Here is a 26072-nt window from a genome sequence, read left to right on the forward strand (position 1 = left end):
TTCTTTAAACAAAAATAAATAAAATTGTCCTTCTTCCCACTGATTGAAATGTTTTTTGTACCGTAAAGATATCTTGATAAGTCGGTGCCAGCAAGCCCAGCCTTATCCCAGATCACCAAGGTATTTAGTGAGGAGCAAGGTATGAGAGGAAAGGAATCAGCAGAGAAGGTTTCAGCCCACCTCAGGCCTGTTCCGCCTCCGAAGTTCGGGTGGGAAAAGAAACCCACCCCTCCCATGACCAGCGCTGAAGGGCGCCGTGACCTTGAGTCCTAGACAAGTGAGTCTTTGCCTCACCTCCTGCTTAAGCTTTGAGAGTTCCCTCCTTTTCTTATTCACCCGATTGCCATCTTTTGGAACGCTTTCATGCCTTTTTCATGGCCGTGCCTCAGACCCGAGTGGCCAGCCCGGAGATGCCCGCTCAGGTGTGTCACCGGTGGGATGTGCCAGCGCTGCTGCACCCCTGGGCCGGTGCTGCTGCACCCCTGGACTGGTCCCAGCCGCTCCTCGGGCTGGTGCAGAATGCCAGGGGCCCTCTCCCGTGTGCCAGGGCCCTCTCCCGTGTGCCATCCCCTGCTGCCTGGCTGCACCCAGCCCCTCTGGAGCTGATGCCTGCCCAGCGCAGCTCCTCACACCTCGGGTCGGCTGCTGGGAGCGGTCCTGCCGCACCGGGAATTTGATTGACGCGTTCACGCCTGGCCATTAGAGGGAAAACGAGGGCTAGTACGTAAATACCTGGGAGGAAAAACAGCCCTTTGCCTTAATGATAGTTTGTCATGTCATATTTTTCTCAAATTGCGCAATGGGGGTAAGTGAACCCTTCATTTGCATCGCTTTAATTCGTATTTTGAATACCAGACTGCCTTAAACGCTGCCCGGTTTAACCCACCCGCTCTCACTCATTTTCCACACTCTGCTTCCCAAAGCAGGCACTTTGAAACTGCACTCACATGGCCTGATCCAGCTGGAAAATACCTTTTTGTCCTGCTTCGTCTTCCCAGAGATCTTACCCCAGTGCTGGGTTTGCATCAGGGCTCTTCCCTTACAGCTTCACTCCCGCGACAGCAACTGGAGTTGTTGGGTTTTTTTTTTCTCCCTGCTCTTCAGCCTTTTCCAGCACATCCCACTGCTCTGTAAACACCGGCTCAAGTGCAGCTGAGTGTGGGATGCTCGAGGTAGCACTCAAGGCAGCTGTACCACCACTGATGTGCAGGTGGCCCAAGCAGCGTGCCACGAGGTCCTTCTGGTTTTTGGGTGTTCCTCTGGCTGAGGGAGAGGGTGGGAGAAGCAGCCTGGGCAGCGGCAGGTCTGATTTTTAAATATACTGCCAAAGGGAATAACATCCTTAACTAAAGATTGATCTTTCCTTGTGTCATTCAATTGGACAAAACTGGTCATGTTCACAGAGCCAAGGATCTCTAATTCTTGAGGTTCACAAGATGCCTTGGGAAGGTGAGGAACCCACTGTTCCCACGCATCCACCGGAATCCAAAGATTATTTGGGGATGATGCCGTAAATGTGCGTGGTATAGGTTTTTGAGGATCTTTTGGGATTGGCCAAGCATTCACTGGCACACCAACCAACCAGGTGGAAAATGGTTTCTTGGGGGTTATATTGGACAAACATATGGTATCTAAACCTGAAGCATTAGCTAAAGTCACCCAGACTTTTCCTTCAGGTTGGCTAACTGGCAAGAGCTCCTGCCAGCTCCAGAAGGTTCTCCAAGGTGGATTTTCATTTTTGGGTGAGGGCGTGCATGCAGCACCCGACGGAGCAGCTTTGCACCCTGCCGGGGTTTGCGCTGCAAGGTGGATTTTCATTTTTGGGTGAGGGCGTGCGTGCAGCACCCGATGGAGCAGCTTTGCAGCCTGCCGGGGAGTGCCCTCGCTCTGGACACCAGGAGCGGGCTGAGCCCCGCAGCACGCCCGTGGCTGGAGCCGCTCGCCGGGCCGGGATCCGGCGCCAGTCGCACGGCCCCGGTTGCACCGCGCTGGCGGCGAGGCATCGGCTGTAATTGCTGCCAGGGCGCCTCAGCCCCCACTGCCCTGCCCCGAGGAGCTGAGCAGCTGCCAGCAATTAAAACTAGTTAGCAGTTCCCATGATATTTTAACCATTTCTAGGCAGCTGTGGCAGCTCCTCCTTCCTCAGCGGAAAAGAATAGGGCTTGTTGGCACTCTGATTGCACAGACACTGCTGCAGCTTGTGCCTTTGCTGAGTTTGGGGGTCTCTCTCCCACCCTAAAAAGCATTGGTGAGTCCTTTTGGCCTCTCCCCTTCCTCCACTGAGCCAGGGTGAGGTTTAAACCCATTCTGAGGAGGGACTCAGTGGCTGGAAAATCGCAGGTCCACCAAAGATTGCAAAGCTCTGAGGTTGTTTACAGTTCTTTACAAGGGTGGAGATACGGGCATATCATGGAACAGTTTGGGTTGGAAGGGATCTTCAAGATCATTTAGTTGCAACCCCCTGCCATGGGCAGGGACACCTTCCACTGTCCCAGACTGCTCCAAGCCCTGTCCAACCTAGCCTTGGGCACTTCCAGAGATCCAGGGACAGCCACAGCTGCTCTGGGCATCCTGTGCCAGGGCCTGCCCACTCTTACATTGAAAAAATTCCTTCTAACATCTCTAAATCTCTCCTCTTTCAGCTGAACACCATTCCTCTTGTCCTTGTGCTACCTGCCCCAGTAAAAAGTCACTCTCCATCCTTTTTATTAGCCCCCCCTTAAACCCAAAGGCCACATATCAAGAAGCAGTTGCAGGATACCTCCCTCAGTGTGTGAATTTTATCTTTTATTACTTGTGTGCCTCTGCATCTGTTATTTTTATGCTCCTGCAGCTACATCCTGCAGCCTGGGATTTAATGCTCATTTCTGGGGGGGGAGGTGAGAGGAGGGGTACGAGAAAGACGGAGAGAGATGTTTTAAAAGAACATGTAGTAATAGGACAAAGGGGAATGGCTTCAAACTGAAGCAGGGCAGGGTTAGGTGGGGATATTATGAAGAAATTCTTCCCTGGGAGGGTGGTGACACCCTGGCACAGGTTGCCCAGAGAAGCTGTGGCTGCCCCATCCCTGAAAGTGTCCAAGGCGAGGTTGGACGGGGCTTGGAGGAAGGTGTCCCTGGCCATGGAAGGAGATGATCTCGATCTCACAGTCATCTGTGGCAAGAGCGCGGCAGGACGCTGCTTTCCGCGGGGAGCTCGGGGGGGCTGGGCTCGGCTGGCGTTGCGCGGCTCCCCCTGGTGCCCGCCAGCCCCGCTGCACAGCGGCTCCACTTCCATCCCTCCATCCCTCCATCCACCCCCCATCCATCCATCCATCCATCCATCCATCCATCCATCCATCCATCCATCCATCCACCCATCCCTCCATCCCTCCATCCACCCCCATCCATCCATCCATCCATCCACCCATCCCTCCATCCCTCCATCCACCCCCCATCCATCCATCCATCCATCCATCCATCCATCCATCCATCCATCCATCCATCCATCCATCCCTCCCTCCATCCCTCCCTCCATCCATCCGTGCACCCCTCGCGCTGCAGCCGCGCATCCCGGGCCGGGCCGGGCGGAGCGCGGGCGCCGCTCCCGGTAGGGTCCGCCCCGTCCCGCCCCGCCCCGCCCCGCCCCGGTCCGCCCGTCCCGCCCCGTCCCGCCCCGCCCGGCGCCGGGCAGCCCGGCAGAGTGGCGAGGCGGGCAGCGCTCCGCTCCCGGTGCCGCTCCGCTGCCGCCATGCCGCCGCCCGGCCCCCGCCGCCTCTCCCTCCTCCTCCTCCTCCTCTCCTTCCTCCCCGCGCTGCTGCTCCGCCGGGCGCTGGCCGCCGCAGGTAAGGGGGCGCAAGTTTGGGGGGCTGTGGGGTGGGCAGCGTCCCCCTCAAAAAGTTCACCGCGGTTGAGGTGCCCGGCCTTGGGACGCCGAGTTGTTTGGGGTTTTTTTAATTTTTTTCTTCAATAGAAGGGGTTGGCGGGGGGGAGCCGGCCCCTCCGCGCCGCGGCGGGGGGATGCTCGCGGGGAGGGTGATGCGGGCTGGCAGCGGGGATGCTCCGGGCCGGCAGGGATGATGTGACGTTCTGGTGGGTGCGGGCTGGCAGCGCTCCCCGCTGCGATGCTCCGCGGGGACACGGGCTGGCAGCGCTCCCCGCTCCACGGGGGATGCTCCGGGGGATGCGAGCTGCCAGCGCCGCTCCCTGCCCGCCTCGCCGTGCCGCTTCCTTATATTTCCCTCTCTGTATATACATATATATTTATTTTTCTTGGCAAAAGCAAAACAAACCCAGCCCTGTTTGTAGTAGCGCCGGCTGTGATTCCCCGACAGGTCAAATAAGTAACTATTCAGCCTGGATTTTTAATTTTTTCTTTTTTTACTGATTATTATTAAATCTGTATTTTTATAAGCTGAGCGACTGATGGCCGGGCAGCCGAGTGGTCTTTTCCTATGGCTGTTGAAAGTTTCCTGTGCGCAGCCCAATCTTGTGATTGAGATGCACTTAAATCCAGCCCTTCCGTTAGCAATGCCTGCCACAGACACGAAGCAGAGGCACGTCTCTCCTGCTGCCCTCTCTCGTTAGGACTCCCGCGATCAAACTCAGCCTTTCCGCTGTGTATTCCCCCACACACCCACTCCACAACTCACGGACCTCCTCGGCACCTCAGCACTTCGTTCTTTGTCATCCTCCGGCGGTGCAAAGCGCAGCCGCCCGCGTTTATTCTCCGGGTGTTAAAAGGTGTGCTCGAGCGTAGAGCTCGGAAGGACAGCCCTGTGGAGTTTGGTGGCTTTTGGGAGGCTGGCAGAGACCAAAACCGTGTTGGGCGAGGTCGTTATCCCGGCGGGAATTCGGGATCTGTCGCTCTCCGCGGCTCCCGGCGAGGGTTTGAGGACGCATCGCGAAGCACAGATCGGTCTTGTTAAGGAGTTGAAAGCGTCTCCTGACAAGCTGATTTTCTAGGAAAATGAACCAAGCCTTCTTTTCTGAAGCGTAATTAAGGTGACGAGGAATTTTAGGGAGGGAGTCTAATTAGATTAATATTTTTTCCGCCTCCGCTGCACAAAGATCCAGTGTATTTCGGCAAATGGGAAACAGGAATGGCACTATGGATTTATCCGGGGGCCTGGACGTGGCTGCAGCAGCCTCCTCCGGGCAGAGGAAACTCTCCCTCGGTGGGAAGGGAGAGGTTTGGGAGCTGGCAACTGGTGTGCTGCTGCTGGGTGGGAGCGGTGCCGGAGGGATGGGCAGCGAGGGGCCGGGTCTGGGCTCAGCGCCGGGGCTTTGGGAAGGCTGGATTAGCCAGGCTGGATTAGCCAGGCTGGGCTCGGCAGGCTGGATTAGCCAGGCTGCTGTGGGTCAGGGTTTAGCCGAGCTTTCCGTGGCTGCCGAGGGGAGCTGGGGGGATATCGCCGTGTTCGTGCCTGGCTCTGCCCTCTTATCTTCGTGTGCGCCAAGTTCACGCAGGGCTTGAAATGAAACTGGGCAGGAGGGAGGGAGGGAGGGAATGAAGAAGAAAAAAAAAAAAAACAAGTTAAACCTGACCCACCTGGCTCAGTTTGAGTCTGGGGAGCTCTCTCAAGGCACGCTGCTAATCTGGCATATGTACGTGTGTGTATAATAAAGTTTGTAGCTGGAGAGCTATAATTAGTGTTTCTCCAGGAGGGTTGTGTAGTGGTGACATGTGATGAGGCAGAGGGAGCTGAGATAGGTGCTCAGCCCCGGTGATCGTGCACTCCCTTCCCCGTCCTTGCCTGGTTTTTAGGGAGAGGCAGAATTGTTTTCACCCAGAAAACAATTTTCTCTTTTAATAACAAAGAAGGTGCATGTTGTTTGTGTTGGGTTTTGCAGTGTGGGGGTAGAAGTGTTGTTTTGGATGGGGCTGTGAAACCCAGAAAGCATCTGGTCCACTCATCCATCCCCTCAGCACTGCTGAGGGGACCCAGCTCCCAGCATGTCCCTCCTCCCTGAGCCTGGGGCTTTACCTGCCAGGCTGCTCTCCAGGCTCCATCCTGCTCCTCTGGGTAGGAAAACAATTTGGGGTGAGGATTTGGAGCTTGCTGGAGGGTCTCTCCCCATGAGGCTGCACAGAGGCCGGAGAAGGGTGGCTGAAATCCAGAGGGTGATGCTGGAGGTGGGGACTCTGCTGACAGAGGTGTTTTTGGGCAGCTGTCATCCTGGTGAAGGAATATCCTTCACCCTTCTGCCCTGCCAGCAGCAGGAAACACCCAGAGATGGGGGCATGGAGGGGAGCTAGCAGCACTGCTGTCCCCCAGCAGCATGAGCACAAGGGTGGCAGGAGGCTGTCTGCCTGCCTGCTGCTGCCAGCGTGAGCAGATGGCTGGGGAAAAAATGCTCCAGGACCTGTTGCCTATCAAATCCTGCCCTTTGGAAGTGGAGGCTTGAGGACAGGGATGTGTGGAAGGATCTGCTCAGGAGTTTTTTATCTCCTTCTCCTTCAGCTGCTTTTTTGTGGAGCTCTCTCTCTCTCTCTCTCAGAAGCCGGTGCTGTCTGTGTGTGGTAGCAGCAGAGGGAAATACTGGAACAAGAACAAAAAAAGGAGAGAAATGGAAAACCACTACTTTAGAGGGGGCAGAATCTCTTGGAAATAGTAGTTGGGGGGGCAGGGAGGAAATCCAGCTTGCATTTACTCCGCTTAGAAAGCAAAAGCTGACCCTGTAAGGAGCTTGGAGGGCTCAGCTGTGCTCTTCATCTCTGTAGGGTCCTGTGGGTCCCTGGGGTGCTGGTTCCCTTTCCATCCCTCTCCTGGTCGAACAGGAATTGTATATACAAAAATATCTAAAAAACAGATCTGTGTTTTGGGTCAGTTAAGTGAGCCAAGATGCTGCAAGGAGCTCAGCTTTCCTTCCATTTCCAGCAGTTGCATCCCCACAGATTTCTCCCTCCCTTTGGGATAATCCTGGCAGCCTTGGGGGGTTTTGGGAGAGTCCTGAGCTGAGCTTTGCTGGGCAAAGCCAGGCTGGCAGGCCAGTGCCAGGCCAGGAATGCTGTGAGGTGAGGATGGAGGGGGCTGTGGGGAGTCTGAGGAGTTCATTACAGCAGATGTTGGTGCCATAAAGCCACAGGTTCCTGCTGTTTCCTATTCATTTATATCTTCCCAGCTTTAGCGATGCTAATGTGAGTGAAAACATTTCCTGGGGGGGCCGGGGGGGGGAGAGATAAATCATCACCCCATTCCCTCTGCCCCCTTCCTGCCATCCCACCCATGGGAAGGGGGAATTAACAGGGTGCAAGGGATGCCTGAGCCGTTCAGTGACTGCCATCAGCTCCTCTGTGGCAATTGGAGGCCCACTGGCTCCAATTTTGGTTTTGCATAATCTGCAAAGCTGTAATTTGCTGTAATCAGTTGTATTGTGCAAGCCAGCCCTGTCTGTGAGTCAGAGCACGGTGGCACCGAGCTGACACAGCCCCGGCCCTGGGGATGCTGAGCTGTGCAGGGGATCTGTGGCTGAGTCCTGTCCCTCCTGGGAGTGCTGGACCCACCTTGCATGGGGTCCTGGTCCAGTGGAAGGTGTCCCTGCCCGTGGCAGTGAGACTGGAACGAGATGAACTTTACGGTCCCCTCCAACCCAAACCATTCTGTGACTCCCTTCTGTTCACCTTGGGCTGAAGGGAGCCTGGGCAATCCTTCCCTGGCTCTGCCGGGGCTCTGGACCTAAAGGAAGCGTTGTGTGAGCTGTATCTCCAAAAAGCAGAGCTTTTGTAGTGAACCAGCAGCTTCTGAGTGATGTCTCCCCTCATGTTAGCTGGAGCACTGGAGAACTCTGTGACCTTCAGTGGGGCTGCTTAGGGCTGGGAATTCACCTTGGGCTGAAGGGAGCCTGGGCAATCCTTCCCTGGCTCTGCCAGAACTCAGGACCTTAAGGAAGTGTGTGAGCTGTATCTCCAAAGAGTGAACCAGCTGTATCTCCTTGGTAGTGAGCCAGCAGCTTCTCAGTGATGTCTCCTCTCACATTAGGCTGGAGAAATCCTGTGTGACCTGCAGCGGGGCTGCACGGGGCTGGGGGCCGAGCAGCTTTGGCCGGGGAGAGGCTCAGAAAGCGCAGGGCAAGCCGGAGAGCCGCTCTGGTGCCTGTCTGACAGCGCCCTGCCGGGCCTGGGCCGGGGCGGCGCGGAGCCCCGGCCGGCTGCCCACCCTCCGAGCGCTCCCCAAATCCTCCCTCTGCCCGGCCCGCAGCCTCTGCCGCCCGCATTTGACTGTCGGGGCAGTTCTGGAGCCCGGGCTCGCTTCTGGGCTCCCTGCTCGGAGGGTGATGCTGCTCCTGGGATAAAGCATTTCTGCCCCCCTTGGGGAGCAAAGCGCTGCAACGGCAAGCAAAGCATCCCGCGGGCTGCAGCCAGTATTATTTTCGAAGCCTCCTGGTTTTTGGGAGGCCTGAGTCACGGCGCAGGAATGCGCTGGGCTGGCAGCCCCGGACCTGCTCCTCGGCGAGGGGAAGAGCTGCTGCCTCCTCCTCCTCCTCCTCTTCCTCCGGAGCCCGTTCCCCATCCCAAACCGCTGGGCTGGGCTGCTAACAGCCACGTGTTTGCTGAGCTTGGCTTTTTAGGGGATTTTTTTTTTTTCTTTTTTCCATCTGTCTCCTATTTGCCTTTTTTTCTTTTTTTTTCTTTTTCTTTTTTTTTTTTTTTTAAGGGGCTCAACCCCCTGTTTTGTTTTTTTTTTTTAATTTTTATTGGGCTCAGCACCTCTGCTGAGGGAAAGGCAGAGATCAAACGGCAGCCAGGCTGGGAAAAGCTGGGTGAAGCCAGGCTGGAAAACGAGGAAAGGGAAGGGAAGCAGGAATTATTTAGCATGGGGCTTGCTCCAGCGTGTCCTGCACTCTGCCTTTAATCTCCTGCGAGTCCCTCCCTGCCGCAGCCTGGGTCTCCTCTGCTCCCTCCTGCCTTGGGTGACTTCTCCCACTCTTAGGGAGGCTGTTCCCAGTTCAGAGCCTCCCCCAGACCCACACAGGGTCAGGTTTGTAGTGAAACCCCTGGGCCTCCTCCATGGCTGGTGTAGCTGGGGGTGTTGGAGCTGTAAGCTTTAAACCAAACTCCTGATGGCTGGGGATGTGTCCTAGTCAAGGGACAGTGGTGACAAGTTGGTGTTTCTGCAGGTAGCCCCAGTCTTCCTCCGTGGGGAAATTCAGGTGGGGCAAGGGAAGGAGCATGGAAGCAGAGCAAGCCCCATGTCACCGCCAGCTCAGCACAGGCAGGGTGTCCTGCAGCCTGAGAGGCAAAAAATATGTTTGCCTGGTGTGTGAGCTCTGCTCCCACCTTCCCTGGCTTTGCCAGGCCCCTTCCCTCGCCTGCCTGGCTGGAGCATCCATGGAGGCCTCAGTGTCTTCCCTCCTTGTGTTTCAGCCTCTCTCTGCTGGGGTTGATGGCGAAACTCTCACTTGTTTAGTGAAACATCCCCTTTTCAGTTAATTCCTTGCTGCAATGAGGAGGAATTACCAGGTCCCATGGCTTGGGAGTGGCTATGAAGCCACATGGGGTATGGCATGGGGATGGCAGACATGGCAGGCCCAAAATTGCCCTGTGACCATGGCACTTGTGTTTATCCAAGTGAAATATAAATCAGGAGCTGCATCCTGCTGTGTGCCATGCATAGCTTGGTCTGGTTAGATGTGGCTGACAGGAGTCCCCCAGCATTTAAAAATCAAATGTTTCTGAGCTATTTTGCCCCTTTGCCTTGCTTGCTCTGTAGGTTTAAGGCAGTGCTGGTGTGTTGTGTTGTTGTCATTTTTTGTACCCTGGGAGGTGAAGGGTGCTAGTTGAGACACTCACTACTTATATTATTACTTAAGAGTAATAGCATACCTGGTTATACAAGAAGAAAAGTGAGCAAAGCTTTTCTGACCTGGAATTCAAGGTCTGGGTTGTCCCTTTCTCCAGGGAAGCAAGTCCTTTCAGGAAAGGAAGAAGGCCTTATGGATTTGGGGGGCATTTTGTGTAATACCTGCGTACACACACACATGCAGCACGGCTGCCCTCACTTCTCTCCCCAGTTTATCCCCACATCTTTTGGGAATAACAAAGGAGGAGGAAGAGGACTGGTTTGTACCAGGAGTGATCCCTTCCCAGCTGGAATACCCAGGGCTGTCAGCCCAGTTGTGGTGGAGCCAGACACAAAAGTCACATCCTGGCATCTCTCCTGCTTCCGCGAGATCTCACTGGTGTGGTTTCCATCAAGACCCCATGAATAACCTTTGCTCCCCTCCTTCACAAGCCTGCACCCAGTGTGAGAGCTGAGGGATTGTTTCCCTTTGAAAGAGCGTGGAAAATCTCATTATGAGATGTTTAATGCCTGTTAGATCCATCTGCCTCTCTCTCGAGTGGGGACCACCGCGGGAGGAGAGCCGAGGACATCCGAGATGGGTGGGCTTGGGGGCTCTGTGGGGATGATGCTGGGAGCATCAGCTGGGGATCCCGGCAGGTGGATGGTACAGAATGCTACAAAGAGGTGTGGGGAGTGGAAAAAAGCTTCCGTGGAGGTGGAGAAATGCTCTTGGAGCTGATGTTGCTGCATGTGACATCATTTTTGGATGCTTTGTCTTATGCTAGGGATGAGGTGCAGCACACCTTGATGTGTTGAACCAAAGGCTGTGCAGGTAGAACATGGACGAGTGCAGGGTGGGAAATGGGGAGTGCTCCTTCCTGGAAGGCACCACGATGCTCCTCCCTGCCAGGCATCCCTCCCTGTTGGAGCTGTATGGAGACAGACGTGGTGGCTCTCAAATGATGGCAGGTGAGGGCACAGCTGAGGTGACAGCAAGGTTCTCTGCACCCAGACTTTGTCCTGCTGTTGCTTTGTGAGTCCTTCCTTTTGTGGAGCTCCTCTTCTCCCTGGGAGCTGCCCCCTGGCATGGAAGTGACCCCTCCTTGCCCCCTTCTCGCCACGTCAACAGCATTTAAACTCCTCTACAGGTCCCATGTCACCACTAAAATGGGGCAGTTTGGGCTGCCCACCTTTGGGTGGGCTCCTGGGTGTACCTGCCCCTCCTGGGGCCGTGGCAGGATGGAGGGATGGAGGTTTCCAGCCAAATCCAGGCTTCCTGGCCAGGTGGTTGGTGGGGGCGGGAGGCTATTAAAAGGGTTGTGTTGCACTGTGCAGCGTGGGAGTTCTCCTTAGGCAGGAGGTTGCAGAGCCCAGGAATTCCTCAGGACAGATTCCTGGGAGAAGTGGCATGCCTGGGATGCAGAGGTGCCTTCTAGGCTGTAAGGTTTGGGGCACACGTGAGGGCATCCACAGCAGGGGCTGAAGGCACTGAGGTGAAGACTGTTTCACTGAGCCTCCAGTGGATTCACATGGTGTCTGGGAAACTGTAATTCCTCCTGGCTGCTAGTTGGAGGACTGGGAGCAATGGAGGACAATCCCATGGCCAACAAGGTGGTATTCGGTCAAAGGTTGGACTTGGTGATCCTGGAGATGTTTTTTAACTTCCGTGATTCATACCACGACTTTGGAGTGTTTTATGGAGATGGATGAAGTTCTTCCACTGGGTTGATGGGCAGTGCCTCCCTGCCATCTTCAGGGGGTCTGGTTGCTCCTCTTGGGGGTCTGTGAGCGGGGCTGCTCTTCCCCATGGGCCGTCAGCATCCTGCGCCATCACCCGGCTGCGTTATTGGCTCCATCTGTTTGGGTTGGCTTGGAGAACAGAAGGAAGGGTGTTTTCCAGCAGCCTGAAAGTGGTTGCTATTTAAAACAACTGACAAAAAAAAAAAAAAAAAAAAAGAAAAAAAAAAAAAAGTGGTCTGCTGCTTGCTTTTGGTCTGTGGAGCCCGAACAAGCGTCCCCGCCCTCACCTGGAGGGGCATCTCTGATCAGGGGCTTTGCAGGGCCCTGCAAGCCAAGGCAGTAATTAGTGCTGGTGCTGAGGGAGGATCCTGCAGTGTGGCCATGCTGTCTGCCGTGCTCTGGCCTGGGGCCACTGCTGCCTTTGGGGTGCTGCTGCCCAGGTGTGGGATCCCAGCACCTACCTCCACCCCTGTTTATCCCAAACAAGGGGTGCAGCCTTTGCCTCCCTGCTGCCACGCTGGTTTGGCAATTGCTGGAGGGTGCTACGGGGTTCCTGCACTGGAATATTACTTTTGAAGGTTTTTCTTTCCCACTTTGACCAGATGTGAAATGTAGAGACAGGCTTAAAATGAAAGCATGGCTCCCAGAGTCCAATTACACAGCAATTAAAAGTAATCAGCGGTCTGGGTCACTGAGCTGGAGAAGGGGTTCATGGAAGGGTTTTCTCTTCCCGTTTATCTTGGAGAAGCTTAAATGTCCTGTCTCTTCTGCTGCTGTCTGGGCCCTGGCTGGAGGGCATCTTCACAGAGTGGGTCGAGCATTGCTGGAAATCTGATTAGGCTGGGATTAAGCTGTTCCAAATTGTCCCAGCTCCTCGCTGGGGCTGTGGCATCCCTACGCTGCTCCCAGGGGTCTCCTCTGAGTTCCATCAGCCTGTGTTTTGGGGCTAAGTATTTGGTGACCTGGTGTCACTGCTGGGTGCACACCTGACTTTGTTGCCTCTCCTGGGGCCGCTCTGGGCTCCCGGGAAGAAGAGGAGGTGGCACTGGGGGGCTCCCCTGCCAGGTCCATCCAGGTGCATCCCCAGGCCCGCAGTTCCTGCTGTCCTCCCTGGTCTTTAGGAGATGCTGACTCAGTTGTGGAAGCAGGTTTTCCTGCAGCATGTCTGATTCCCCTTACACATCATTTTGGCTGCTTTTCTGCAGCCAGAGCCATGCAAACGCCTCCTTCTGCGCTCCAGCGTCGGCACTAACGGGATTTGTTACAGGAGAGGGGATTTGGCTGTGGAGCTGCTTGGATGACTGGGATCCTGAGTGTGATGAAGTGGGGTGTGGGCTGCCAAGGGCTATAAAACTGTTTTTCTCCCCCTTTTCATTCCCTCTTTTTTTTTTTTTTTTTTTTTTTTTTTTTTTTTTTTTTTCCCATGTGTGTTTATGCTTAATGGTTTGCTACTGGTGAATGACTCGGTTTGGATTTAAGGACTTAGAGCCTCATGGCTAATCCCTATCCTGGCTCGTGGACCCTTTGGATACCCCGATATAAATAAAATACATATGATATATAGGTGTGTGTATATATAAAACAAGGCACCAAGGCACTTATTTCATATTTTTAAAATTTATACACCAAGATAAAAATGCTGTTTGTGCCCGAAGCTGGAAAAGCAAGATCGAAAAGCCGGGAAGAGGGTTGGGTTTTGCTTGGGCTGAGCAGTGACTAACCAGAGCTGAGCTTTTAAAACAAATGCTTGGGATAAACTGGTTATGCAAACTGGGGCGAATTGGGCAGGTTCCTTTGTAGTTTATAGCAAAACCCCGGGAGTCTGGGGCGTGTTGGGGCCGGTCCTGCCGGGGATGGAAAAACCCACACGCCGGCTCTGCAGATGGGGTCGCAGCCTACGGAGAGGGATCCTGAGGGATGAGGAGCAGGGGAAGCCACAGGTTACTGCAGGGCCTCCTCTGTTCGGTTAAAACCTTGAGTAACACCAATCCTAAATGCAGCAGGTCAAAAACAGATGGCTTTTCTTCCTTTTTGAAGTGTGGTTTTTAATACCTGCTAAGAAGAATCTGTGCTGTGCTCGGCTCCAAGAAGCTGTCGGGCTTGCTGGTCCTGTGCTGCCGAAATTCACCGGTTCAGAGGATTTGGGGTTTTTTTGCCTCGGACGTGGTCGGGAGGCCGGTGTGGGACACACAGGCGTGCCAGCAATGCTCGGCATGCCTTGGGAAGGCTGTCAGGCTCACAGACCACAAAGCTTCTGGTTTCCATCACAGCCACCGCTGTTTTGGCCAGGGGCATCCATCCATCCATCCGTCTGTCCATCTGCCCCACAGCCCTCCCAGGGCTCCGCTCCAGGCTGCTGCTTTGGGGACGCAGGGAGCAAGAAGGGGGTATGAGGGCCCCTGGGGTGGGTTTTGAACTCCCCCCAGCCCCGTGAGCTGGGAGAAGGTGATGCCTGGCTTTTTAGTGAGGCACAGTAATGCTTCATAAGAATCTCACTTGCTGCTTCTGGCTGAACAAAAACCAGCTTAGGCTGCTGTAGTCATTTTGAAGGGGGAAAGCCTGGCTGCTGGATGAAGCAGAAAATTAGATGAAAACTGCCTAACAGGAATATAAAAGGTGATTTTTGCACGCAGGGAGGGGAAAAGAGGAGGTGAAGTTGCTGCTTTACCCTGAGCATCCTCTGAGCACCGCTGACGTGTTCACCATTTCTGCATCCTAAAGGATGCTGTTTCTGGCTTTTGCAGAGGCATGAGGTTGGATGTGGGGCCCTGTGAGAAATGGATTTGTAAAGAATTTTAAAAATTTGATAGCTTACACAGTCTTGTACATTTGTATGTAAGCATTGAGTTAAGATGTTTTGACTTAGGAAGGTTATGGAATAGAGATTATATTGTTGAGAGAGAGATTGAATTAGAAATAAGTTTTAATAAGTTTTAAAATATGGCTTTGTGAAAACATTAAATACTAAATACTAAACTAAATACTAAACCAGGACAATTAGATATTTTAGAGGATTAGAATTGTGAAAGATGTGTTGTAGTAGGACGATGTGGGGTAAAAATATAGGTGATTGGTGTTAGAATAGTACAGTGGTAAAATAAAATCTTACATAAAATCTTTTAAATGCCTCTCAGTTGCCCCATCTCTGTAAAAGCTGGGAAAACCAACAGGACCCCGGTGGTCCCGGGCTGGATGGGGAAGGAAAATCTTCCCTTGCAGAGCAAGTTCTGGTTGTGCTGCTCCCCCCTGCCCTTCCATCTGCACAGGCTGTGCTTCCCTAAGTGTTCCTGGCTGGAAGGGACGAGCCAGCCGGGCTGTTAATGACCCCTGCATGGAGCAGCAAAGCCCACTGTGCAGTCTCTGCCCAGGGTTTTACTGCAGCCTCTCTCCTTCCCTCCGAGAGGGATGGGAAGGAAGGGAAGGGAGGGCTGCCAGCACCATTCCTCGCTGGCAGAGAACAAGGGCTCAGGGTTGTGTGCCACGGGGAGGCGGGGGAAGGAGCCTGTGGAAAGTTTAGGGGGGAGAATTCAAACCATATGTTCCGCCAGGGTCGAGTTGCAGAGCTGAAAGCAGCAGGGAAGCCAAAGGAGCCGGGATCCTGCAGTCTGCCTGGGCTCTGCATCCCGGGCGGGTGGGGAGGGACCCAGCCTGGCCTGCTCGAGGATGGTTTTATAAAATAAACCCTCCCTAAAAGGTGGTTTGGGTCCCACGTCTGGCATGCTGCTGCCCTGTGTGTTTAGGACTGGGGTCTCCAGAGCTGTTTCCAAGCCTTGGGGTTGCTCTAAATAAACAACAGGGATGCTGGGAGGAAGCTTGTCTGGGTTGTCCTGAGTTCATGGCGTGAACGAGTTTGATGGGAAGTGGAAGGAAGAAATTTTTGCCAGCAAGGGAGTGTCTGCAGCTCGCTGGAAAAGCAAGGGTGATGTGCCCTGCACCAAGGCTGAACTTGTGGTCTCTTTCCAGCTACAGAAAGTCAGAGAAAAGTGGAAAAAGTTATGTGCAGGCAGCTTGTAGAGTTGTACAGGCATCAGACCTGAGCTATCTGAGCTGGGCAAAAGTGCTTTGAATAAGAAACCCAAAAGCAGGAGAAGCACCGAGGTCTCCCAGCAGACTTTTTGAGCTGGGAGACATCTTTTGTTCCCCAGACTAAAGGCATGGAGACAACATCTGATTCCCTGGCTGGCTCCACGGAGCTATTTGCAACCTGTCAGCTTGGAAACCATCTGCTCACAGCCCGTGGGGACTGTGCTGTATGTGGGACACAGGGGGAGGGAGGCACTGCCGTGAGCCCCGTGGGATCCAGCCCCTCTGGGCCACCGTGTCCCCTGCCCCAAGAGGAGCTCCTGTGCCTAAAACGCCAAAAATCCCCATGGATTTATCTTTGAGCTTCCTGGAGTATTTGTGTTTGTTTGTTTGGGGGGAGGGGGGGTGGTGTTTCTCTTTTTAGCTTCATTTCCTAAAAAAAAAAAAAAAATCCAGACTTTTTTCTTAGCTGCCATGCTGTTTGTACGTCTGCACCCTCTCCTCTGACTCAGAAGAAGATGTCTAGTAATTAAGTGCCTGTCTGATTAGGAAATTAGCTATAAAGTTTTTATCTAGGCTGGTTGGCCAGTGAGAGGGATCTATTAATATCCCACTAAATAAAAAAAACAAAAAAACAAAACATCAACAGCATAACACTTGGCACCTACTATTGGGGAGCACAAATGCTATGTGGGAGGGAGTATTTGGAGCAGCAGGTCCATGGGAAAACATGCTGAGATGTTGAGCCTCAAAACAGGCTCTGCTCTGCTGCTTAGGGGACCACCTGGAAATAAATGAAGGATTGAGGAGAATGCTGGAAAAACCTTAGGCAAGGTGAGGGAAGCACTGAAGGCTGCTCTCAGGGCATGGCAAAAGGCACTTGTTGGGAGGTGACCCTAATTTGAAGGAAATTATCCCTTGCTGGTGATGTTTGAGATGGAAGGGGAAGCAGGAGAAGAGCATCCCATGCTGGGTCAGTGGGGAGAGGTGGGGAGGCTTCCTTCCAGCTGTGGAAGAAATCACTTGGCACGTTGGACGTGGGGCACCGATGTCAACCACGGGGTCCAAAGGTTGGAGGAGTTTGGGTTTTCATAGACTTCTGGGCCAGGATTATCCTGCAGCTTTGGCTTCCCATGTTTTTGGGGAGCAGCAGTTCCTGGCCCCTCCAAAAATGGAGCACCAAGGGGAAGGATGGTGGTGGGCAGAGCATCTTCCCCTGAGATGGTTTCAGCTGCTTCTGCAGGTCCTCGGGCTGTCCCCAGGGTTTGGTCTGGCTGGTGTTTGTCCCTTGGGCAGGGCCACAGTAAACCTGGCTCTTGCCTGCTGGGTTTGGGACACTGGGTTAATCCCAGCCCAGGTGCCCAGGAGACGCTGTAATCCAAGAGGAGCTGAACCTGAGGGAGGGCTAGGTGATGAAAGGAGTCCTTGCCCTACTGCAGAGTGGTGATTTGCAGAGACAGGCTCTTAATACAGTGCAGGAGAAGGCTTGGAAAGCCAGGAAGAGGTTCTCAAGGAACTGGGAGAAATGGGAACCTGGAGCTAGGAAAGTTGAAGTGTGCTTTTGTCCAGCACCAGGGTGTTTATTCCAGGTAATGCAGAGAGATGGAATCTCTTTTGATTAAAAAAAAAAAAAAAAAAAAAAAAAAAAGGGAAAAAAAACCCTCTATTTTGAGACTGCTGAGAAAGTGACTGCCCCTTGTGATTTTTCACAGCTGAGATCATTATTGGCTGAGTGAATCCACTCTGGAGGTTTTAGGCTCGATGTGTATGGGTGAGCTCAGAATTTTTATGGGGTGTGGAGTGGGGGTAAATCTCAATCACTTTAGGCCAAAAGATACAATAAAGCTGTGAAGATGCGTCAGTGAAGAGAAGGCTTTCATTCACTTTTGGGGTGAGCTGTGATCTGGAGCTGCTCTGCTGTGAGGGAAAACAAGAAACGAGTGTTTGCTGAGAGCACATTAGCAAAAGCTGGAAGGAATTACTCCTCTTTTCAGAAATAGGTAATGCGCATCATTTTGGGAGACACTGAATTTCACAAGTGCTTATTCAGGCCCAGATTCAGTCTGTTTCCTGCACTGCAGACTTTGGGAGAAGAAATTAAGTCTGAGGCAAAGCAGGCTGCCTGTGGGAGGGACTGAGGCTCAGAGCAGGGCTTTAATTTCAGTGGTGTAGCAGTGTAATAGTGTTGTTTATAAGCTTCTCTTGCCACATGAAAGCAACGTGGCATTATCCTGGTTGGCCCTAAAAGCAGGGAAGCAGCCAGAAGAGGCCTGATTACAGAGCAGCAGCTCTTTCTTCCCATCACTACAAAAGAATAGACAATAGAAACCAGGATCCAGTTTTAGCTCCAGTAATGCAATGCCCTCCTTCTGGTGGTCATGTCACATGCTGCCTGAGTAACTCCCATCCTTGTTTTGCCTGGAAAACCAGCCTTGGAGGGAGGGAGGGAAGGAGGGAGGAAGCAATGGCTCGGGCTGGGTGGTGCTGGGATCGAGTGCCCAGCTGTGGGTGGACCTTGTCTCTGGCCACCTTTGGGGAAGGTGGTGGCCTTCAGCATCTGTAGGGACAGCAGTGGAGCTGGTGGGCTGTTGGTTTTTGGGTCACCATCCCTAGGAATGGGGGTGGTTTGGCTGGAGCCTGGGGTGTGCCTGGGAGGCTGAGCCTGAGGCTCTGGAATAAGAACTTACTACAAAAGCAGCTGTGTGGGTGCTCCTTGCTCGTGCCATGAGCTTCCCATCCACATATGGGGGGGGGGCTAAGGCATCAAAAATACGGATTTAAATTCTTTTTCCCTCAAGGATAACTAACTTGACAGTTTGAAGGCAGTTTGGAAGCAGGATGGGGGATGTTTCCAGTTCATTTTGTGTTGCTTGGCTTCCCCAGGTTGGATGATCTGTATGGGGATTTAAGAGGTGAGCGGGTTCTTTCTAAGGAGAAAGGGGACCCCTCTGTGTTGTCATCTCCATCGTTGCAGGAGGTGTGGAGAAAATCCCACTGGAGATAATTTTTGTAGAGTAGCCACAGGTCACAGCTGGCTTGCTTTGGGCTCTGCCATTCCCAAAAAAGCTGGATGGGAAAGCGGTGCAGGGAAAAACCCACAGCAGAAACCTCACAGCTCTTTGTGCCCGGGACAAAGGGCTGGTTTGGAGTTACAGGGAAGAAAAGAGGCTGTGTTTGTGGAGGGGAAGGTGTTGTAAGATGGGTATTGGGAGTGGGACATAGCAGGGGAGCCAGATGAGGCCAGAATGAGGAAATATATTGCTGAGGATGATTGAGGATGCTGGCCCTGGGGAAATCTTTCACCAGCCTGGTGGTGCTATGGATGCTGATTTTCCCACTTCTCTGCAGCTCTAAACGTGCAGGAGACAAACTGTCCCTGCCACTTGAGTGGCAGGAGGTGGGTGCCCACTGTCAGCATCACCAGCTGTGCTGGGGATGCCACCGAGCCCCGGAGCTGCTGCTGCTCCCAGCCTTTGTGGGGTTTCAACCCCATTTCTCCCTCCTCACTCAGTCTGCAGTTAGGGGCACTTTTTATTGCACCTTTTTTATGCCCAAGACTAATGGTTTGGCCTGAATGCATTATCAGAGCAGTGTCTGATAAGTTTTCTGCCTTGAAGCCCTGGGGAAGTGCTTGTTCAGGGCCACTGCAATAGATTTTCCTCCTCTTTCCCAGCTGCCTAAAAATGGTGTGATTTTTTTTACTTACTCCTTAACTGAGCATTATTACTTTAATCAGTGGGAAGAAAAATGCAGCCAGAGCTGTCCGTAAAGGCTTGCAATGCCTCCTTGTGCTTTCATAAACCTATAAGTGTTGGCAGGACGTGCTGATAGGAAAGAATGAATCCCTGATTACTCGGATGGGCTCGAGCCCTATGAGGAAGGTGACAAGGTGAAGGTTTGGCTGTGGAGGTGATTGAGGGTGGTGGTGGAAAGGGTTTGATGTGGCTGTGGAGCAGTGGAGGCACCAGGATGTTGTGTTTTACAAGAGGAGGGGGATGCAGAGGCCCCAGGTGAAGTCTGGAAGACAGGAGGAGGTCCCACATGGAGTGGGATGCTGAGCATCCATGGGAGTAGCCTCATGTGCATTAATCCAGGAGCTGCCTGCAGCTCCCCTTTCAAGCTGTAATAGCCAGAGCTGGGAGAGTCAATCCATATCTATTTAAAGCACTTCAATAAATAAAGATGCTAAATAAAATCACAGTGGCCCTGCACTCTCTCTGCACTTCTAGGATTTCCCTTTCCCCTCCCCACATTTGCTGCTGGATGCATCCGGAGGTGAAGACAGGGAAGGGATGGGAAGGGTCAGGAATCTTGGCTGGTGTGGGTGACCTACACCTCTCAGCAGCGGCTCTGGAGCCAGACACCAGCCTGGGCATCTCAGGGAGAATGTGCCGAGCCCCTTCATCCCAAGTGAGGATAGGAGAGGGGACACACGTTTCCTCAGGGATATTTTGTTAAAGGCAGGTTTCCATGCACAGCAGAGGAGTTCCAGTGGTTGCTGTTTTCTGTGGCAGGGAGGTGACAAGTGGGGAGCCGTCTTTGCAAGTCCTCTGTAATGCTAATGGAAGTGCAGGTTGGGTTTTTGTTATTTTGTTTGGTTGTTGTTTTTTTGTTTGTTTTTTTTTTTTTTTTCCCTGCCCCTCCCTCGCCGAGGACTAACCAGGGAACACTTGTTGGAGGATAAAATTAAAAAGCCCGTGGTGGTTTATTTTGAGGGCAGTGTGTTTGCTTTCACTTCATGCTGGAGGGAATTGCTCTGCTGCTGTCAGCAAATAAATGAAATAAGAGTTTTGTTTTAAATTAGACTTTCTTCTGGTAGCTAATTAGGCGAGCTGATACCTGCAGTTGCATTACCTAGGCACCGACTGTACCCAGCATATTTGAGGCATATGGCTGCTGTCGGCAGCTTCTAAACTTCATTAGCCCCTTATTATGACTTTTAAAATACCCCCTTAATTGGCTGCGAATTCGCTGGGGCTCTGAAGGCATCGGGAGTCCTGGAGCGGCTGCCCTGGCAGGGATGGAGCAGGGGAGGCTGTCCGTGTACCGGGGAGCACGGAGCGGTGCTCCCCAGCACTGGGGGCCAAGTTCTGCGTTCCTAATGGTGAAAATGAGCGCTCCAAGCTCCGTCTGGGTGATAACAGCACGCAGCCCTCACGCCGGGGAGCTGAGGGGAGCCGGGCTGGGGCCGTGGCTGCTGTCCCGCCTGAGCTTGGCTCTGCTCCCTCTGCTCGCCGTGCTGTGGGTGCGGGCAGTTCCGTCGGGCCTGCGGCGATGGGACGAGCCCCGGGCGGCTCCGGAGCGGGGAGGAAGGCTCTGGGTCCCCGCCGCGGAGGGGCCCCGGGCCGAGCCCGGGAGGCTGGGCTGGTTCGGGCACGGCTCGCGGCTCTCCTTTTCGGGGGGCAGGGCTGCCGGCCGGTGGGACAGACTGCGGTTTCACGGGGAACGAGGAGAGCCATCATCCCCGGGGACAATTCCCGACCTCCGGCCGTGCCGGGAGCGGGCTGGCACCGAGCCCTGCGGCCCTCGCGGCTCCCCTGTCCCCGGCTCCCCTCGCTGCCGGCAGGCCCCGGGCAGGCTCTGCCTCCCCCTCCTCCTCCTCCTCCTCCTCTCCTGCGGCAGGGCAGCCCCCGGCCCGCATTCCTGCTCGGAGGAGATAAGGATCCCGTCTGGCGCCGGGCCTGCGCTGCCTCCCTGATTGTGGCGGGCGCCGGGCAGAGCCCCGGGCGGCGATAAGTGGGGAAGGGGAGCGGGGAGGGGGCTGCCCTGCTCGAGCCCACTTAAAAGGCTTTGATTTTATTTTCCCCTTTTTTTCTTTTTTTCTTTTTTTCTTTTTTTTTCTCTCTCTTTTTTTTTTTTTTTTTTTTCCTTGCCTGTGCCGCTGGGGCCTCACACGCAGGGCTTCTGTGAGGACGCTGGGCTTGTGTGGGGAATGAGAGGGACAGGAAAAGATGTCCCAAGCTCAGCAGCCGGGTTCATAGAGTCACTGAATGGTTTGGGTTGAAAGGGATCTTAAAGCTTAAAGACCATGGGCAGGGACAGCTTCCCCTATCCCAGGTGGCTCCAAGTCTCATCCAGCCTGGCCTGGGACACTTCCAGGGATCCAGGGGCGCCCAGCTTCTTTGGGCACCCTGTGCCTCACCTCCCTCATGGGGAAGCATTTCTCCCTAATACCCAATCTAACCCTGCCCTCTGGTACTGGGAAGCCATTCCCTTTTGTCCTGTTCCTCCAGACCCTTGTCTGAAATCTCTCTCCAGCTCTCCTGGAGCCCCTTTAGGCCCTGGCAGGGGCTCTGAGCTCTCCCTGGAGCCTTCTCCTCTCCAGCTGAGCACCCCTAGCTCTCCCAGCCTGGCTCCATGCAGAGGCTCTCCAGGCCTTGGGCCATCTCCATGGCCTCCTCTGGACTGGCTCCAGCAGCTCCGTCTCCTCCTTGTGCTGGGAGACCCAGAGCTGGGCACAGCTCTGCAGGCTGGGAAAGCCATCAGAAGTCATCAAGTCGCATCATTCGGGCACAAAGGTGTCACCACCAAGCACATGGAGGTGCTTTCCTCCCCTGGCACAGGGACGTGCGTGCCTGACATTGCATGCAGCGGGCAGGTGTCCATGGGACACCCGCACAGGCTGTGTCCATGGGACACTGCTGTGGCACACAGTTCCCACCCCTTCCAGGTGTTGCATTGCACATCTAAGCTGCCCATGTTCCCCACCAGTCCCTTGCAACTTTCAGCCAAGGTCCCTTCTGGGTTTTAGGGACTCAGGGCAGGCTCTTTATCAGCTGGGTCAGCCCTCCACGGGACAAAAGCTCTTATGTTGGTGTCAGGGCTGTGGCATCTCTGTCTGTGTGCAATCAAACCCCATGTGTCTCCTCTCTGCCAAGCAATCTGGAGGAGAAGGAAGAGCCTTATCTTCCTGCTGGTGGCTGGAATGCTCTTGCAGTCCAAAGGCATTTCTCTGCTTTGCTAATGCATTTTGGATTAAAAAAAAAAAAAAAAAAAACAAAAAAAAAGAAAAACAAACAAACAAAAAAAAACCCAACAAAACCAGGGAGTTTTGCCCTCTCTTTTCACTCTTAAGCTTATAAATAACAGTGCCGCATCCTGGGGAAGGGTGATGGAGTTTGGATTTTTTCCCTTAAGTTTTTTTCTTCCTCTAAGTGTAACTCTGGGCTGATATCCCAGGAATGTGATCCCTCCTGCTCGTAAAAACCCAATTTCTGGCCTCCTCTTTCCTTCCCAGGCATTAAAGAGCCTGGCCTTGGGGATGAACTGGTGGGATCTTGCATCCACTGGGATATTCCACAACATATGGGGCTTCTGGTTTCCAGTGTGAGCTCTCTGAAGCTTCCTGCATTAATATTTGATGCTTTTCCTTGGGGTGGACATTAACAAGAAGTGAGCACCACCAAAAAAGATGCTTTTTGATTTTAGTGGAAGGGAGAGAGAAAGAAGGAGGAGGGGAGCAGCTGAAACGCAATCGTTTTTTATGGCTTTCCGGAAGGGCTTGGATGTGGGTTGGACAGCATCGGGTCAGGAGCAGAAGGAGCAGATAGCCCCTGATCCTCCCTGCCTACTTGCATTTTTCCCTTTCAAGTCGTAAATATCAAACCACTACTTGAAAAACAAAAAGCTCGTTAAGCTGTCAGCGGGCTCCCTCTTGGAGGGCCATAAATGTGTCTCTGAGCAGTGGCTTTTGTTCCTGTCATGGCTGGGCTTAGGAGCTGGGGCTGGAGGGAGGAGGTCAGTGCCCACAGGGGTGCTGGTGGTGGGGCTCTGACCCCACTCACGAGGGCAGTAACATCCCACTGCCGCAGATTTGAGGCTCCCCATCCCTTCTTGGTTCTTGGTCTTCCATGTGGACCTCGAGGTATGAGGGTGCTCCAGTGGAGAGGGATGGGAAAGATGGGTGCTGATGTCTCTACAAAGAACTCAATGGGTGAGGGTCCTTAGGAGAAATGTCTTTGAAATGGGTTTTATGTTTGTTACACAACCCAGGCAGTTTGAACTCCTGAGCTTTAGGGTAATAGGCAAATGGGTCTGCAAAGGCTATTGCAGAGCTCGGACAGCCTGAACTTCTGAACTTTGGGGGAATATGACATGTTGGAGGGGGAAAATGTGTGGTAGGCTGCTCGGGCAGGCTGTACCTTCCTCGTGCCTTGGCCAGCAGGGAAAGGAAGAGGGCAGCATGGGACTGGGAGAAATCTCTGAGCACCGTGGGGTGGTGGAGTCCCCATCCCTGGAGGTGTCCAAGGAACGCCTGGACGTGGCACTGGATGCTCTGGGCTGGGTGACACGGTGAGGATGTGTCACAGGTTGGACTCAATGGTCTTGGAGGTCTTTTCTGACTGAAATGATTCTGCCAGTCTGTCCAGGGCTGTGCTGGCAGTGACAGCCTCGGTAACTGTCCCCTGGCGGGGCCGGGCGCCAGGGGCAGGGGCTCAGACTTCTGCCTCTGCATCACCTCATTGATTTCATCACAAACAGCTTGGCTGAGCTCTTTGCAGCTCGCTGAGACAGGTGTTAGAGATGATCCAAGCAGCCCAGCAAGCAGCAGGGAGAAGGAGATGGGCAGAGCATCCTGCTGCCTTCTCCAGGAGATGCTCTGCAAGGGGGCAGCCAGGAGAGTTGGTTGCTGTTAGGACTGAATTAAACTCAGGTCGTTTCGATGTGTCTTGTGCTGGTGGGGTTTTCCCTTTGTCCCTGAATAGGCAAAACAACTTTGGGGATCCTTGCCATGCACTGGTGAAGAGGCTGGATGTGGGGACAGAGGGAGGAGATGAAAGCTGGCACCGATGTGGCCCATGAGTGCCAGGAAGCTGCGGGTGGGTGCAGGAGCAATCCACCCTGGTGTGGAAAGGATGCCAGCATTTTACGGCCTGTTTTGCTTCCAGAGGGAGATTTTCCATGCTGAGAATAAGGACCCCCATCCCTGTGATCTGGTTGTCATTTAGGGTCCCGATGTTTCTCCTCCAGGCAGCCGCTCTCGCATTAACATCTAATTAGCAGCAGCTAACCCCCCGCCCCCTCCCCGCGCCTGAACCGGGCGGAGAAAGAAAAGGGTGAGGAATTAGAGATGCAAAAGACCTGTTAGATCATCTGGTCCTTCCTTTGGGATTGTTCATGCGGTGTTTTGTCCAGTCTTGCTCAAAAAGTCTCCAGGGCCATTACTGCTTCCCTCAGAGGGCTGTTTCATTGTGTACTGAGAGAAATATTCATAAATGTAAAAGCTTTAGACAATTGAGGTAAAAAACAGATTGAGTCATTGTATTGTTCTTTGTAATCAGCTTTGCTGTTCATTAATTTCCTCCCCAAAGCCTTATTTAGGCTGGGAATCTGAAGGAAAAAGCACGTGTGAGGGATGGTGGGAACAGGCTGCCTGGCTCTGGTGGGTTCCTGTGCATCACCCTCCTCTCCCTGACAGCCTGGATGTGTTCAGGCACCTCCAAGATCCCGTCTGCCCTGGGCTGGGCCAAATTTAGCTGTGGAGATGGGGATGGGTTCGTGCTGCAGCGGGGTCTGACTCTTCTGGGCAGCTCCTGATGCTGGAGCTTTCTAATGTAGCTGGTTTTAAGTAACAGCACAAAAAAAAGGGCTACAGGTGGGCATCAGCTGGTGCAGAAATGAGCAGGAATGAGAGGTCAAAATGCTCACCCTTGTGCTGCAGTGGCTCGGGGGTTTGGGAGCCGTGCCCTTTGCTGCAGGGTGTGCAGTGACACGGCATGGGACACGCAGCATCCGAGTCTCTGTCCCTGGCACATCAGATGCTTTTTGCTGGTGGCGTGTTCTGGGTGAGGCTTTTTTAATTAGGTCTCCCTATCCTTCCGTGTCCCAGTGTTTTTGCTTTTTTAACCTTGCCAGCCTGCTGGATCATTTTTTCCTTTAATGTGCCTTGCCTGTTTCCCCTTCCAAACACTGTCCTTCCTCCTGTGGTATTTTAGTGGAAGGTGTCCCTGCTGAAATGAGATGATCTTCAACGTCCCTTCCAAGCCAAACCATTCTGATTATTTTCTTTCCTTCCTGTTTTTCTTCCATCCTCATCCCTAATGCTTCCCTTCACTCCCCAAATGCCCTGCACCGTGTCTGGGCTCTTCCAAGGGGAGATGCTCCACATTCAGGCCAGCTGCCAGCGTGGCTGCAACACACCCCAAACGACGTGTCCTTGTCCTTCCTGTCCTTGTGGGACACCTGAGCCACCAGCAGTGTCGTTGGTGGCCCTCAGTAGTCCCACTGGGCAATAAATGAGCAGCAGTGCCAGATGCTGTGCAGCCAGCTGCTGCTCCCTCTCCAGCATGGTCCAGCCTTGGACCAGCTTTAATCCTTCCCACTGCAGTACCCCAGTGCCAATCCTGGGCTCTGCCAGAGCGAATGGCAGAGGGAGTGCCAAGGAGACATTCTGGGGAGAGCTGAGGGTGCTTTGGGGGTGGCTGGTGGGTTGGGGGGATCCCAGCCTGCCCGAGGAGCTGAGGGAAGCTGGCTGGCCAGGAGTTCGGTGTGCAGCAGTGAAGGATCAGCGGAGCTGCCCCAGGTGTCTGAGCGTGGCTGTTTGCAT

General features: G+C 53.7%; 1 protein-coding gene across 1 annotated transcript in view; it reads left to right on the forward strand.

Moving 5' to 3' along the window:
* The first annotated feature begins 3673 nt into the window (after positions 1–3673).
* Positions 3674–26072, forward strand: part of UNC5B (unc-5 netrin receptor B) — a 51564-nt gene continuing 29165 nt past the window's right edge. The window contains exon 1 of the mRNA XM_077784782.1: positions 3674–3823. Within this exon, the coding sequence (XP_077640908.1) occupies positions 3730–3823 (94 nt within the window). The 5' untranslated portion in view covers positions 3674–3729. The remainder of the gene's footprint in view (positions 3824–26072) is intronic.

The sequence above is a fragment of the Lonchura striata genome, chromosome 7 (genome assembly GCF_046129695.1).
Source record: "Lonchura striata isolate bLonStr1 chromosome 7, bLonStr1.mat, whole genome shotgun sequence".
NCBI lineage: Eukaryota > Metazoa > Chordata > Aves > Passeriformes > Estrildidae > Lonchura > Lonchura striata.